This window comes from Ictalurus punctatus, chromosome 24 (genome assembly GCF_001660625.3).
Source record: "Ictalurus punctatus breed USDA103 chromosome 24, Coco_2.0, whole genome shotgun sequence".
In the NCBI taxonomy this organism is placed as follows: domain Eukaryota; kingdom Metazoa; phylum Chordata; class Actinopteri; order Siluriformes; family Ictaluridae; genus Ictalurus; species Ictalurus punctatus.
This window is the reverse complement of record NC_030439.2, coordinates 9,577,843-9,591,350: the sequence shown is the minus strand read 5'-3', so window position 1 is coordinate 9,591,350 and position 13,508 is coordinate 9,577,843. Positions and strand designations below refer to the sequence as shown.

Here is a 13,508-nt window from a genome sequence, read left to right as displayed (position 1 = left end):
TAATTTGCTCTTATTAAAAAAGTATATTTAAAAAAATAAAAGAGTATGTTTGATAATCAGTTGAACCGGGCACTTGTTGACTAGTAGCTTGTACGGGGTGTTTCGGGTCTAATGTAGGCTACTGATTAAATTGTGTTTAATAATATGTCAGTCATCTAATATTTAGCCATAATGGCATGAGATTACACGCCTGTGTGTGTGTGTGTGTGTGTGTGTGTGTGCGATGGGGGGTGGAGAATGCGCTTGCTACTCTTTGCAACAGAGGGAATACAGCTGTGCATGCTCCTCTGTCCTTAATGCCCTGGAGCTGTGAAGTTTTCCACAGAGGCTCTGGCTCTCCGTCATGCAGCAGTGCTTCACTCAGGGGGAGGCATGGCCGCATGCAGCAGCGCTCTGCCAAGTGTGTTCACGCTTGTTCTGTCCTTGCTGCTGCTCCTCCAGCTTCTGGTCAGTTTGATAGCGCCGCGTGATTCGTCTGCACCCGACTTTACCGTCATCAGTATAAGTAGTCACGAATCCGGATCATTAGACTCCAGCGTGGATGCACGCTCGGACAGCGCGCCGGAACTTTGGCAAAATGAAGAGACGGCGGCACGACTGCGCGCCTACGCCGACGAGAACGAGCTGAACTCTCGCCAGGTAAACACTGCTGAAAGCCGAACCACACAGAATGTCCACGAGTAGGCTATAGTCTTAACTAGCCAACTGCACTGAGAAAGACACCTTCACTGAAGCAATAAAATATTTGGTGATAAACCAAAAAAAAATAATGGAAGTAATCATATGTGCTGGTGTAGCTTTGTTTACTTGCATATGATTGGATAAACCAAACTGAGCTAGAGTGAAGGGAATCCCTCCTAAATGAATCAGAGAGATGCTCATTATCTCTCTGTGACTAATCTTTTCCTCTGTTTTGTCTCCATGGCTACTGCACTGGACTGGGAAGTTGTTTTATTGTTTCAGGGGATCGCGATTAAGGATCTATCCATTGTTCTGTTTTTAACCATTTCTCTTCAAAACAGACGAAAAGGCCTACATTTAGACCAGAGCCTGATTAAGTTTCAGGCTTGGACAAAACAAAGAGTGCACGACCCCAAAACATGCCACAACTAAACCAGTCGCCAGAGGCGATTCACAACCACCCACCCACACTATTGTAAAGAAACTTCACACACACACACACACACACACACACACATACACACACACACACACACACACACACATGCGCACACACACACACACACACACACACACACACACACACACACAAATAGGCATGTGAAATTTGACAGACTCAAGAGGCCTGTGGATTTGTTTGTGCAGGCCACAGACAGAAAACTTGTGCTTCAGCCTTGGACATCTGGACAAACATCTTTTAGTGATGAAGTGCAGCGTCTTATCCAATTCATTACCACACCAGAGGTATGTGTCCTTTCAAACAATGCTGAAACACATATGTGCACACACAAGTCCCTTTTTTTCTCATTTTTGTATTACCCAATAAAACTATGCCTCCATCTGACACTGTTCTTATCCGTAACCACAGTAACCCAAAGGAAATCTTTTGGCAAATTTAGTTTTTCATACAAAACCTGTATTTTTATGAAAACATATTGTTCTTCATGGATATCAGCCAGACATCTTCACAATGTCAGAATGGTCCAATTGCACTTATCTTGGGGATACTTGAATTCCCAACACAAACACTACAATAGATCCTTGTGATTTGCTACTTCAGGTGAATTGTTCCAGATGGCAGGGTTCTGTTGAGTCTGGGTCTGCATATGCTGGGGGAAGTTCAGAGGCTTTGTGCTTTAATAACTGGGCCCCTGGCCGTCCTTGTGTCGCTTACTCTTTCAGGTAAATATATTCATGTACTCTGGATACAGTGAGGTTTTTTATATAATGAAAAAAATGGACATTTGGTCTGAAATGAAATTATTACAATGGGGACCACAGGAATGAAGCACAGTTCTCTTCATACATAGGGAATATAAATAATTACATTTACATTACATTTATTCACTTAGCAGACGCTTTTATCCAAAGCTACTTAAAAATGAGAAAGATACAAGCAAAATTGAATAATTTTGAATATGTTGTTATGTTTTTTCCCATTTCCTCCATAATTTGTTCATCTGCCAATTCCCACCCACCAGCCAGCTCACCCCTATAATATGACAGCTACCAATCGAGTAGGATGAAGGCTAACACATGCTTCCTCCAAGACATGTGAAACCAGCCAACCATACTATTCGAACCGCTACTAATACAGCTTAACCCAACTGGGGAAAGCGCTATATACCCTTTGCCACATACATGAGCTAAAGCCCAAGATTGGTTAGCATCTCTGTGATTTACAGGGGAGAGAGAAAATTCCATTTTTCCAAAATGCCATGTGGTATCATCAGGCTTTGAACTCAATTTACCAATCAGATCCCTACACAACTGAGATATAACATGGTTAAATCTTTTTTAAACATTAATCTAGAACAGATTCTTGGCAGCATGGTGGTGCAGCAGGAAGTGTTTTTGCTTCAAGGCTCCAGGGCACCTGGTTCAATCCTGAGCTTGGGTTACTGTATGGGTAGGGTATTGTATGTTCTCCCTGTGTTCACATGGGTTTCCTCTAACTTTGTCAGTTTCCTCCCACCTCCCAAAAACATGAAGTAGGAGGATTGGCTATGCTAAATTGCCTGTAGCTGTGAATATGTGTGAGCATGGTGCCCAGCAATGGACTGGCATGAATTCTCCCACCTCATGCCCAGTGTTTCTGGGAAAGGCCCTGGATCCACTGAAGATGAATGAATGAATGATTTAAAGGTTCCAACATGTTCCATGTTCCATAAGAGACCCATAAGAGAAATAAGAACATAAATACAATAACTTGAGACACACAAAGTGCTAACAAGGTGCACCACTAATAAAGAGATTCTGACAGCTATGTGTGCAGTGTCTATGTGAAACCTGAACTGTTCAGGTTTTTTCCCCTTTACAGTCTGGATGGAAAGGATGCAGTGATTCTGGAATCCACATTAAGTATGAGATGTGAGGTGCATCGCTTTGACCCTAGTACTCGCCGCAAACATGGTAGTGGCTCTGGATATGGATCTGTCCAGCACCATCAAGCTTGGCTTGATTGGAGGCGCCCCCATACTCGACCTCACAGGGGAGTTTTGGGGACTATACCTCGCCGCCTGGTGGACATCATGGACTCACTGGGTCACAGCATGGTACTGTCACACATCTCTTTTCTCATTTTCATTCTGATGGCAGCACAGAATCCCCTGGCTGATGCTTTATCACCATGGAGATGTCTGTGGTCACGCATGGCTACCATGGCAACAGTGTCTGGTGACTCACACAGAGATGTGATGCCCTCAGAGAATATATGTGCGTATTGTTGTTAATCTTTGATCATTAGACATAGGCTGCGCTTTTACCATGGGGAACATACAAATTCCTAGGAATACCAAATTTTTAATTCTCTGTGTTCTGTATGCATGTTCTATTCCTCCTATACACTATATATTCATTCCACTGTTCATACTTTCAACAAATATTACATTAAATTAGCAGTGCGTCATTTACTGTTCAAATAAAAATTAAATAGATTACAGTGTCAGAGGAGAAAAATGCTTTAAAACATAGTGTTCCTGAGCTTCTGTGAGTGTCCCTGGCAACCTGTAACTAATTCACAGTAATTCACAGTCAGAGGGTCACATACAGTATCATATAGCATCTCAAATACATCATATGTCATCACACTCCAGTTTTAGAAATGTGTCCAGCTTCACACAACCAATAAAAGCAAGTTATGCAAGAGAGCACAAATCAAATAATAAAACATAATGCAGACAATGCTGCATAGATATTATAAACATAAACTCACTGTCCACTTTATTAGGAACCATCCACTTTATTAGATAACTACATGAATGTGCAGGTGTACAGGTGTTCCTATTAAAGTGGATGAATTATGCATAGATATTATATGCACAGCACACGAGACCAGTCATTTCTGTGGTGTTCTACTCAATGTTCTTTAGCTAGCTAGCTAAGGTTAGCAGGCTACCATTGGCCTCATAGTTAAATCCAGTACTGTGGATTGCAGCCTGAGAAATCAGGACCCTATCTATTTTAACAAAAACTGTACTGTATTCCCACAAATCCATCCAGGAGCTGTAATGTTTAGAAAAGTTTTACACTGTAACTAGTCTCACAAACCAGACTTCTAGCTTTTTCTAGCAAGCCTGGTATTTTTTGTTTTGAAATGTAATGAAAAACCACCTTCACTCACAGTTAGAGTCTATTTGATATTTCAAATGACCACCACAGACTTTTTCCGATACCTGTCGAGAAACACACAAAGGTATTTTGATTATTTTGACACCAAACTACATTTCCTGAGGTGACTAAGAAAGGCGGACCACTTCAGATTTGACAACAGTATGCAGTGAATATATACAGTACTGTGCAAAAGTATTAGGCACATGCAAAGAAATGCTGTAGAGCAAATATGCCTTCAAAATAATGAAATTAAATGTTTCTACATTCAAAAGATACTGTAAAGAGCAGCAAACAGTAGTAAATGAAACAAAGTCAATATTTGGTGTGACAGAAAAAAAAATTAAAATAGTAGTCTCAGGTACAATTAGTGCAGTTTTTTTTTAAGGAAATGAGCTGTAAGTTTTATTGAACATTTTGCAGAACCAATTCTTCGGTTCTTCTGGAGACTTTGACTGTCGCACTCGCTTCTTATTTTTGCAGCGAAACCCAGCAGCCGTCATTGTGTTTTTAATCTTAAAAGTGGTCTCTTACATAATATACTGCTTGCTTTAATGACATACAGGCATTTTTCTGTAACATGCAATTTTGTGCTGGAAAGCTAATTTTTGGGAACCTAACATGTTTTTTGTACTGACTCAATAATGTAGAAGTCATAAAATAAAAATCTATAGCAAAGTTTGTACACAAAAAATAGGGTGCCTAAAACTTTTGCACAGTACTGTATATATATATTTTTTCTTTCTTTCTTTTATCTTGTTTTTGTTATGTTTCTATTTATCCAGATTTGTATACTTTTAAAATCTTATATTTAAACATTTTTATCTTCTTTTGATTATTTCATACTCTTAATTGGATAATACATGCTCACGTAATTCAGTTTTGTCAAACTGTGCGAGTGTGGAATAAAGTGAAAGTCAAAGATTGTTTGCAAGTAACTGTTTCAAGCAAAACTCTGAAATAAGCTTCATATAAATTAATTCAGAGCTTATTTTTTCAGTGTTTGAAAGTTTTTAAAAAAGATTTTTCCCCTGGAAACCAGCACAGAGAAATGTGTATACACTGAAATGTGGAGGGCCAATCAGATTGCAACCTTTTAAACTCCTGAAGCTTGTGGCCAGAAAAGTGGACAAAAGACACATTTGGACATATCATATTCTGATTGCTCTCTCTCTCTCTCATGTATTAGGGATGTCATGAGAACCGATACTTCGGTACCAAGTCGGTACCAACATTCTTAAAACATGACGGTACTTGTTTTTCTGCAGTAGCATTAGCACCGTTTGTAATGAATATACCGAAAGTACCGAGGTTGCGATTCTTCCGGACCTGATGGGGCAGCAATTATGCACAAGTGTTTTATTTGGCCCACAAGTGGAAAAGAAGAAGAGGAACGCCTACAAGCACACGGGAAAAACTACAGAAGTTTAGCTTAGCTTAACAAGTTTTTCTCCGCCCCGACTCGTTGAGAGGAAAAGAGAGGAAAGCTAGAATCGGTTTCCGGTGTGCAGCTGATGCCATTGTTCATTTCAAACAAAGCGAGGAAACACCTGCAATTTGGCGAAGCACCTGAAAGACTGTCCTATATTATGTTTGGTTGAGGCAGCTGGCATTGTGTCCGTGAAACCAGCTAACGTTATGCTCCATGTAATGTTTGCAATAGCCAGTTATTTTTTAACGACGCTAACACATTGCAGTGTTATAAACTACCTCCGAACGGGCCACCATGCATCACCATTCAGCCCGTGTCCTGCCAGCTAAATGTAGCCTAATGTCACTAATAATTATTCACATGTTCATACTTTTAATAAATCTTTTTGGCCTGCCACCATATCACCATTAGTGAATTTAAACTAATGCTTGCATTCAGAGTATAAGGTGTGTGTGTGTGTGTGTGCACGCGTTTAGGAGTGCACCTCTGGATACTCATTGTCAGACAGTGTTTGATAACTAAAATACCCTCCCCCCTCTACCCCCTCCCTTCCTCTTGCTCTCTCTCCCTCTGTCCTCCCCCACCCCCCCCCACTTCTCCCCCTCTCTCCCCCCCTCTCCCTCTCTCTCCCCCTCTCTCTCTCTCTCCCCCACTCCCTCCCTCTTGCTCTCTCTCTCCCTCTGTCCTCCCCAACTCCCTCTCTCTCTCTTCCTCTCTCTCCCTCCCTCTCCCCCTCTCCCCCTCTCTCCCTCTCTCTCTCTCCCTCTCTCTCCCCCCCCCCTCTCTCTCGCTCTCTTTGCCAGTATCAGCCAGAGGAGGATGTCCTCCAGGAGAGTTTTTTATTTTATTTTTTTTACATTTATTTTTTATACCACACCGTGGTATCGACTTTGGTATCGAGTATTGTGTACTTTTGGTGGTATCGGTACCGATTACTAGATTTTTGGTATCATGACATCCCTAATATATATATATAATACTATTATTACTACCGATACAGATGTACATTATATGTGCTGTGTCTTTACCTGAGTCTCATTATCTGTGTCTTTCATGTGTGTTTCTGTATTTAAAGGTGCATGTTCTGTGGGCAGATCTGGAGAGTGCAGAATGGCGTGTGTTGGAGAGTTGGGTGCAGGATGGAACTCTCAGACGAATCAGTCAGCTCATTCTGACTGTACATCTACAGTGGGCGGGGTTTGAAGTGGGTGGGACTGAGGCAGAAGTAGTTCGATTCTGGTACAGTGTACTGAGGGCTCTGCATAGCTCAGGTTTCCGCCTGACTTACTCAGTCCCTGGGCCAGGACACACTGTACTGAGACAACAACTTCCCAACACACACAGCTCATACAAACTTACCTGGGTTAGGATGGGTGAACAATTCAAATGATAACCAGCAATTCTTCAGATTTATGAAAACTGCTGCAAATGCACATGCTGAGGAAAGATCAAGTGAATTTTGAAAAATGGGAATTAGGTTGTTGTTGTTGACACTGAAGTATTTTGTACAAGATCATAGTATTTGGTAAGGAGTGGTAACCTTTAGGGTGCCACCCGAATGACAAGGAGAGTGAGATTGTGAACGAGATCAACTTTCACACTTCCGTCAATTTGTCAAATCGAACAGCCAAATAAAAAGTACCAATACCTAATGTGCATATTTCATATTTCAAATATTATTTCATGTTGCACAGAAATTAATGATTTCATCCATATTTGTTTCAAATATCTTATGCAATTACAGTAACATTGTGTCTTAGATTTTTATTTAAAGGCGAAATATAAGCAAAATATAATTTAAAAATATAATTTTACTGTGTTCCACTAGTGGGAGCTGCACCACCCCTGATTTTGTAAATGAAATACTTTTTATTTTGCATATCCCAACTAGATGCATATCTATACACAATTTACAGGCTAATTATGAAACATACTCAAAATACAGGAATTAAAACTGTTGTTGAATGATGAGGATTAAACTCGTAGATAAAACTGACTAAAATGATATTTCTATTTGTGGACATTGGGCATTTCCAGTTTAATTAATGAAGTGGACAACGTGATAATCACAGGTATGGAATAATGTTTAAAGTTAGATTCATGTTGGTACTGATTTTCTTTTGTTTGTCCATTGTATGATGTATGAGGTGCCCTCTAGTGGTCAAACTTAGTTACAGCTGTGTGTACTGAAAGCACTGAATTACAATCCTTATTCTATCAAGTATTTTAGGAGTGCAAACTTCCGTCTTTGTATACTACACTACTTTCTCATTAGATCTATCAACCATGACATTTGTTGACATACACATTAAATGTAAATGATAAAATAGATAGGTGGCATATTTCCATATGCTGTCTTATGATCAGAAAATACCTCCAGCATTAAAATATAAGAAGAAACATGAATTTATGGGCATGTCAAAGTGAAGTGCACAAACCCTTGGTCTCAGTCGGTAGAACAATTTGTCAGAACATTATAGCAGTAATGGCTTATTAAATGCATGGTTATCTCAGAACCATTTTTAACCAAAAGATTAATGACAATTACAAGTTAGTTGTAAACAACAAATGAGAGTACATTTTTGTATGTGCTTTATTTGTTTTAGTTCGTTTTCCTCCTATTAATCAGTTTTTCAAATCTCCTGCTTGAGTCTGTTGTTTGTTTGTTTTTAAAGTTAAAGCTCAAAAATACAAATAAAAAAAAGCCTATTGTAATTGTATACTTCCTACTCACTTCAAGGGCATACATACAATTCTTGGGGCAAAAACATTTGTTTAGACTTTCTGCTTCTGTGTCATTTATACCAGCTGGTCTACTGTGAAGCACAATTGTTTATTATAATTATATTTCGCCACTGTAAGATTGCTTTAGTGTGCTGTATGAGTGCCACATAATGCAATGTGATCATTTTCATGGGTTTAATTAATCTAATAGAAAATAAAGGATCTTTCATCGTCATTTATTACTCTTTCCACAAAGCAAGCAAACTCTAGGGTGGCAAGAATCTCATTGTATTACATATATTTTAGGATGTGGAGGGGGTTGTTTTTGTTTTTTAACAGTTACAAAACTGCTTTGAGCACAGTCTGACTGCATATTATTACTCATAAACAAATCCTTCCGTGCATTTGGTTTCAAATGGTGTAGCCTACAAACAAAAATAAACAAAAACATCCTGTGCAGAAAATGCAGCAATTATGCTTAAACTGAAGGGCTTTTTAATGTTTCATGGGTTCAGTTATGTGGGCTTCAAATAACTAGTGTGGAAGAATTTGCATCTGTATGTGTGATTGATTAGAGGGCTGAATTTTCCACTGTAAGGAAATAATATCCATTCAGACCAGACTATCAGTGATATATTTAGATAAATGTTTCCTCTCTCGACTTCAGTGGAAAGATCAGATACTAGTAGGAAAATATCTGAATATATTTTTGTTGTTGGTAGTTTATTCTATGTTCTTAGTAGTTTATTTCTGGCATTAGTAGTTTATTCTCTGTTTTAGTAGTTTATTTTTTGGCATTAGTAGTTTATTTTCTGTTTTAGTAGTTTATTTCTGGCATTAGTAGTGTCTTTCTGTTCTTAGTAGTTTATTCTCTGTTCTTAGTAGTTTACTCTCTGCCATTAGTAGTGTCTTTCTGTTCTTAGTAGTTAATTCTCTGTTCTTAGTAGTTTACTCTCTGCTCTTAGTAGTTTACTCTCTGTCATTAGTAGTGTCTTTCTGTTCTTAGTACTTAATTTCTGTTCTTAGTAGCTTTTTTCTGCCATTAGTAGTTTATTCTCAGTTCTTAGTAGTTTTTTCTGCCATTAGTAGTTTACTCTCTGTTCTTGTAGTTTTTTCCTCTGTTCTGAGTAGTTTTATTTTCTGTTCTTAACAGTGTATTTCTGTTCCTAGTAGTTTTTTCTGTCATTTTGGCTTTGGAAAATGATCAAAGTGCTGTCATGTTTTGTGTCCTTCTATCTTTATCGTTAATCTGTACGTACGGAACGCAAAACATTTCAGACATTTCTCCGTGTTCCGGATGTGTTGGAGCAGGCCCGGTGATCAGGACTCACCACACCTCCCTCCCTGCGCAGGCAGCAGATGTTTTTAACACAAGGGTGGAGCCCGGAGCCCAGATTTATAACCACGCCCATTGTTTCCTAAGTTGACAGCTGCTTCACCCAATTATGTCTCGCTTTCCTCTCGCGTCGTCCAATGGAAAGTTAGAAAATCCGGAACCTCGCTGTCCGTGACCGACAGCTCCTGTGACGGTAAATGCGGACATTTTTTTTTTATCGACTTAGAAAGTAGGAGCAAAAAGTGAAGTAATGTCAAGGTAGCTAGGTAATTGAAAAGCTTAAAGACTTCGACAGTAAGGACTAACTGTTTTATTCCGTGGTAAGTGATGTCCATGTTATTATTTTCACTTTTGCAAACTATTTAAGTCAGTTAGTTCTGTGTAACTAGCTAGCCAGATTAGCTAACAACTCACTTCCTGCTCTGGACGTTTAGGGTGGGCCGCGACGGTTTATTTTCTGAAAGTAAATAAAATGAGCTCACCTATTTGAAGTAGTTTTACTGTGTCGTAGTTTTCAAATTGCCCCGTAAAAATGGCCTGTAATTGCGATTTCCCCTCACAAGTAAATGAATCAAGCTGATTTGATGTGTGAAGGCTGTATATTTTTTATGCCCAGTGTAACATTACAGCTGTAACATTAGCTAACACAGTGTTCGTGGATAGCGAGCTGGATGAGATATTTCTCTCTGTTGCTGCAGGGCTTTATCCTGAGGAGATCCTCTTTTATTCGTAGTTTTGTTCTGACACTCATCCTGAGCAAACACGAATTTTTTATTTTTTTTTATTAACTCTTAAATTTTCAGCTGAAGGCTGTGATTAGGCAGAAACACATTCAGGAGCTTGTGTAATGAATAAAGTCACTACGAGTCAATTTTTATAAATGCTAAAAAGTGCAGTGAATGGGTGCTTTGCTCACATTCTACCCCAAACTAACACACACACACACGAGAGAGAGAGAGATATAGCTAACCACAGTTATAACAAGTATTAGATTACAGAATCTGGGTGTGTAAGAAGTAAAGCATGCCTAGACACTACAGTGGATGTATGTTTTCTGTATTCCTCTCATGGGATTTACCTTTCATATTCATATCCGTATATATGAGTAAAGAAGGCTGTGAAAAATTGTCTTTATTGTTTAACCTTTTGATCTTTTGTTAAAAAAAATGCAAACAAAACACAGGATTATCAAAATAAATCTGTGTTACATATAGGTATGCAGCAATTATTGGCACCCTTTTAGTCAATACTTTGTGCTACCGCCCTTTGCCAAGATAACAACTCCGAGTCTTCTCCTATAATGCTTGATGAGGTTGGAGAATACATGGCAAGGGATCTGAGACCGTTCCTCTATACAGAATCCCTCCAGATCTTTCAAATTTTGAGGTCCACACTGGTGGACTCTCCTCTTCAGTTTATCCCACAGGTTTTCTATGGGGTTCAAGTCAGGGGACTGGGATGGCCATGGCAGGACCTTGATTTTGTGGTCAGTAAACCATTTTTGTGTTGATTTTGATGTATATTTTGGATCATTGTGCTGCTGAAAGATCCAACCATGGCCCATTTTTTAGCTTTCTGGCAGAGGCAGTCAGGTTTTCATTTAATATCTGTTGATATTTGATTGAGTCCATGATGCAATGTATCCTAAAAAAAAGTCCATTTCAGTGGCAGAAAAACAGCCCCAAAACATTAAAGATCCACCAACATATTTAAGCGTGGGCATGAGGTACTTTTCCATATGGCTACCTCTCTGTGTGCTCCAAAACCACCTCTGGTGTTTATTGCCAAAAAAGCTCTATTTTGGTTTCATCTGACCATAGAACCCATCCCATTTGAAGTTCCAGTAGTGTCTGGTAAACTGACGATGCTTGAGTTTGTTTTTGGATAAGAGTAGAGGCTTTTTTCTTGAAACCCTTCCAAACAACTTGTGGTGATGTAGGTGACTTTTGGATTGTAGTTTTGGAGACTTTCTGACCCCAAGACCCAACTAACTTCTGTAATTATCCAGCTGTGATCCTTGGAGATTTTTTGGCCACTTGAACCACCATCCTTGTCACAGTGTGTTGAGACAATATAGACACATGTCCAATTCCAGGTTGATTCATAACATTTCCAGTTGACTGGAACTCCTTAATTATTGCCCTGGAGGTGGAAATGGGCATTTTCAATGCTTCTGCTATGTTCTTATAGCCACTTCCCATTTTGTGAAGCTCAACAAACTTTTGCTGCACATCACAGCTATATTCATTGGTCTTACCAATTGTTATGAATGTCCCATTGTTATGAGTGTGTTACCTCAAATTTATACCCCTTTGAAACAGGAAGTCATGGTTGAACAATTTCCTGTTTCTAGTCAACCAGGTGTACAAAAAAGTTAAATTCCTATGGGAATATACTTCAAATATATTTTTTCCTCATTTGAATTCATAGGGGTGCCAATAATTGTTGCACACCTGTATTTAACAAATAAATTTTTAATGGATAAACCTGTGTTGTGTTTGCAATTGATTGATATCCATGAGAGCAGTGCATTTTTGTGAGATTTTTTTTTTAAACAATTAAGACAATTTTTCACAGCCTTCTTTCTCATATTTACCAAAGGAATAACCGATTAGTTGATCCGTAGAACTGATTTTATTTATATATCTGTACATGCATTTTACACACACACACACACACACACACACACACACACACACACACAAACCTCAGATTTGTTTCTCAACTCTAGAGAGTATCATGTTGCACAGTTTAGTATTTTTTCTTCCCCAACACACTCAGATGTTCTCTGTAATTACCAAGGAGCTGAATTAGATGTTTTAAAACTGAAAATAACAACAGTATACGGTTAGCACCATTTGAACCATGTGACTACGGTTAGCACCATTTGAACCATGTGACTACGCTACGCCATTTGTCTACGCTCAATCTTGGGTTAAGTGGCGATATGGGTCTTGTAGTTCTTTATCCTCTGATTATCCTCTAAAATGTCCAATTATAATGATCAGAGCCATGATAAGCATTTTGATGTAAGTCAGCTAAATCCAGTTTAGTGTCAAACAGATTTGAGGTAAACTGTACAAGATAATAGTTGTAGTACTACAACAACTTCAAGCTTGCATATTCAGTGTAGCCAAATAGTGTTCATTTGGTTGTTTCCATATAGATATGTTGTGTATAAATCAGTAACGGTAATTGAATGTCATGTATTTTTGCCAGCAGAGTGATGCGTGTGGTTTACTTCACTCATTAGCTAAATGCCTGTGGGGGAGAGAGATCCTCACTTGGATACAAATCTGTCCGTCACCTGTAAACAGAAATGTTATATCGATTACCGATTTCTTGTCGTCATGATCGGCCGATCCCGATCGTTCAAGCTTTATATAAGTGATATATAAGCTTTCTCTTTGACCGTCACTGTTAACCTTTTTTTTTCCTTCAGATATATTAATACCACAGATGTTGCCTAGGTTACCTTATTTACAGTAATGTTGTAAATTGTTTTAGCTGCGAATCAAATAAATAAGCACAACAAATATTCAATTTTATCACGAACATTGTAATAGGCCTTTAAAAAGTACACGGCATATGGTGAATTTTTCATTGTTTCTTGAGACCTCGTAATAATTCCACACTGGTGAGGACATGACTTCAATGCTAAAGTTTAATGTCATCATGTGTTTTACGTCCTCAAATTGTGATCGGTTCGTGAAATCGTCCAAATTT

General features: G+C 38.8%; 2 protein-coding genes across 2 annotated transcripts in view; both read left to right on the top strand.

The window, feature by feature from the left end:
* LOC108257055 (probable methyltransferase-like protein 24) lies at window positions 1-7,352 on the top strand. The gene is made up of 5 exons (XM_017454454.3): window positions 1-639; window positions 1,327-1,425; window positions 1,742-1,863; window positions 3,002-3,236; window positions 6,798-7,352. Exons 1-5 carry the CDS (start codon window positions 373-375, stop codon window positions 7,110-7,112), a joined length of 1,038 nt encoding a protein of 345 aa, XP_017309943.1. The 5' UTR covers window positions 1-372; the 3' UTR covers window positions 7,113-7,352.
* A 2,592-nt stretch (window positions 7,353-9,944) lies between these two features.
* wasf2 (WASP family member 2) overlaps window positions 9,945-13,508 on the top strand; it is a 13,648-nt gene continuing 10,084 nt past the window's right edge. The window contains exon 1 of the mRNA XM_017454840.2: window positions 9,945-10,102. The gene's annotated coding sequence lies outside the window, so the exon portion shown is untranslated. The remainder of the gene's footprint in view (window positions 10,103-13,508) is intronic.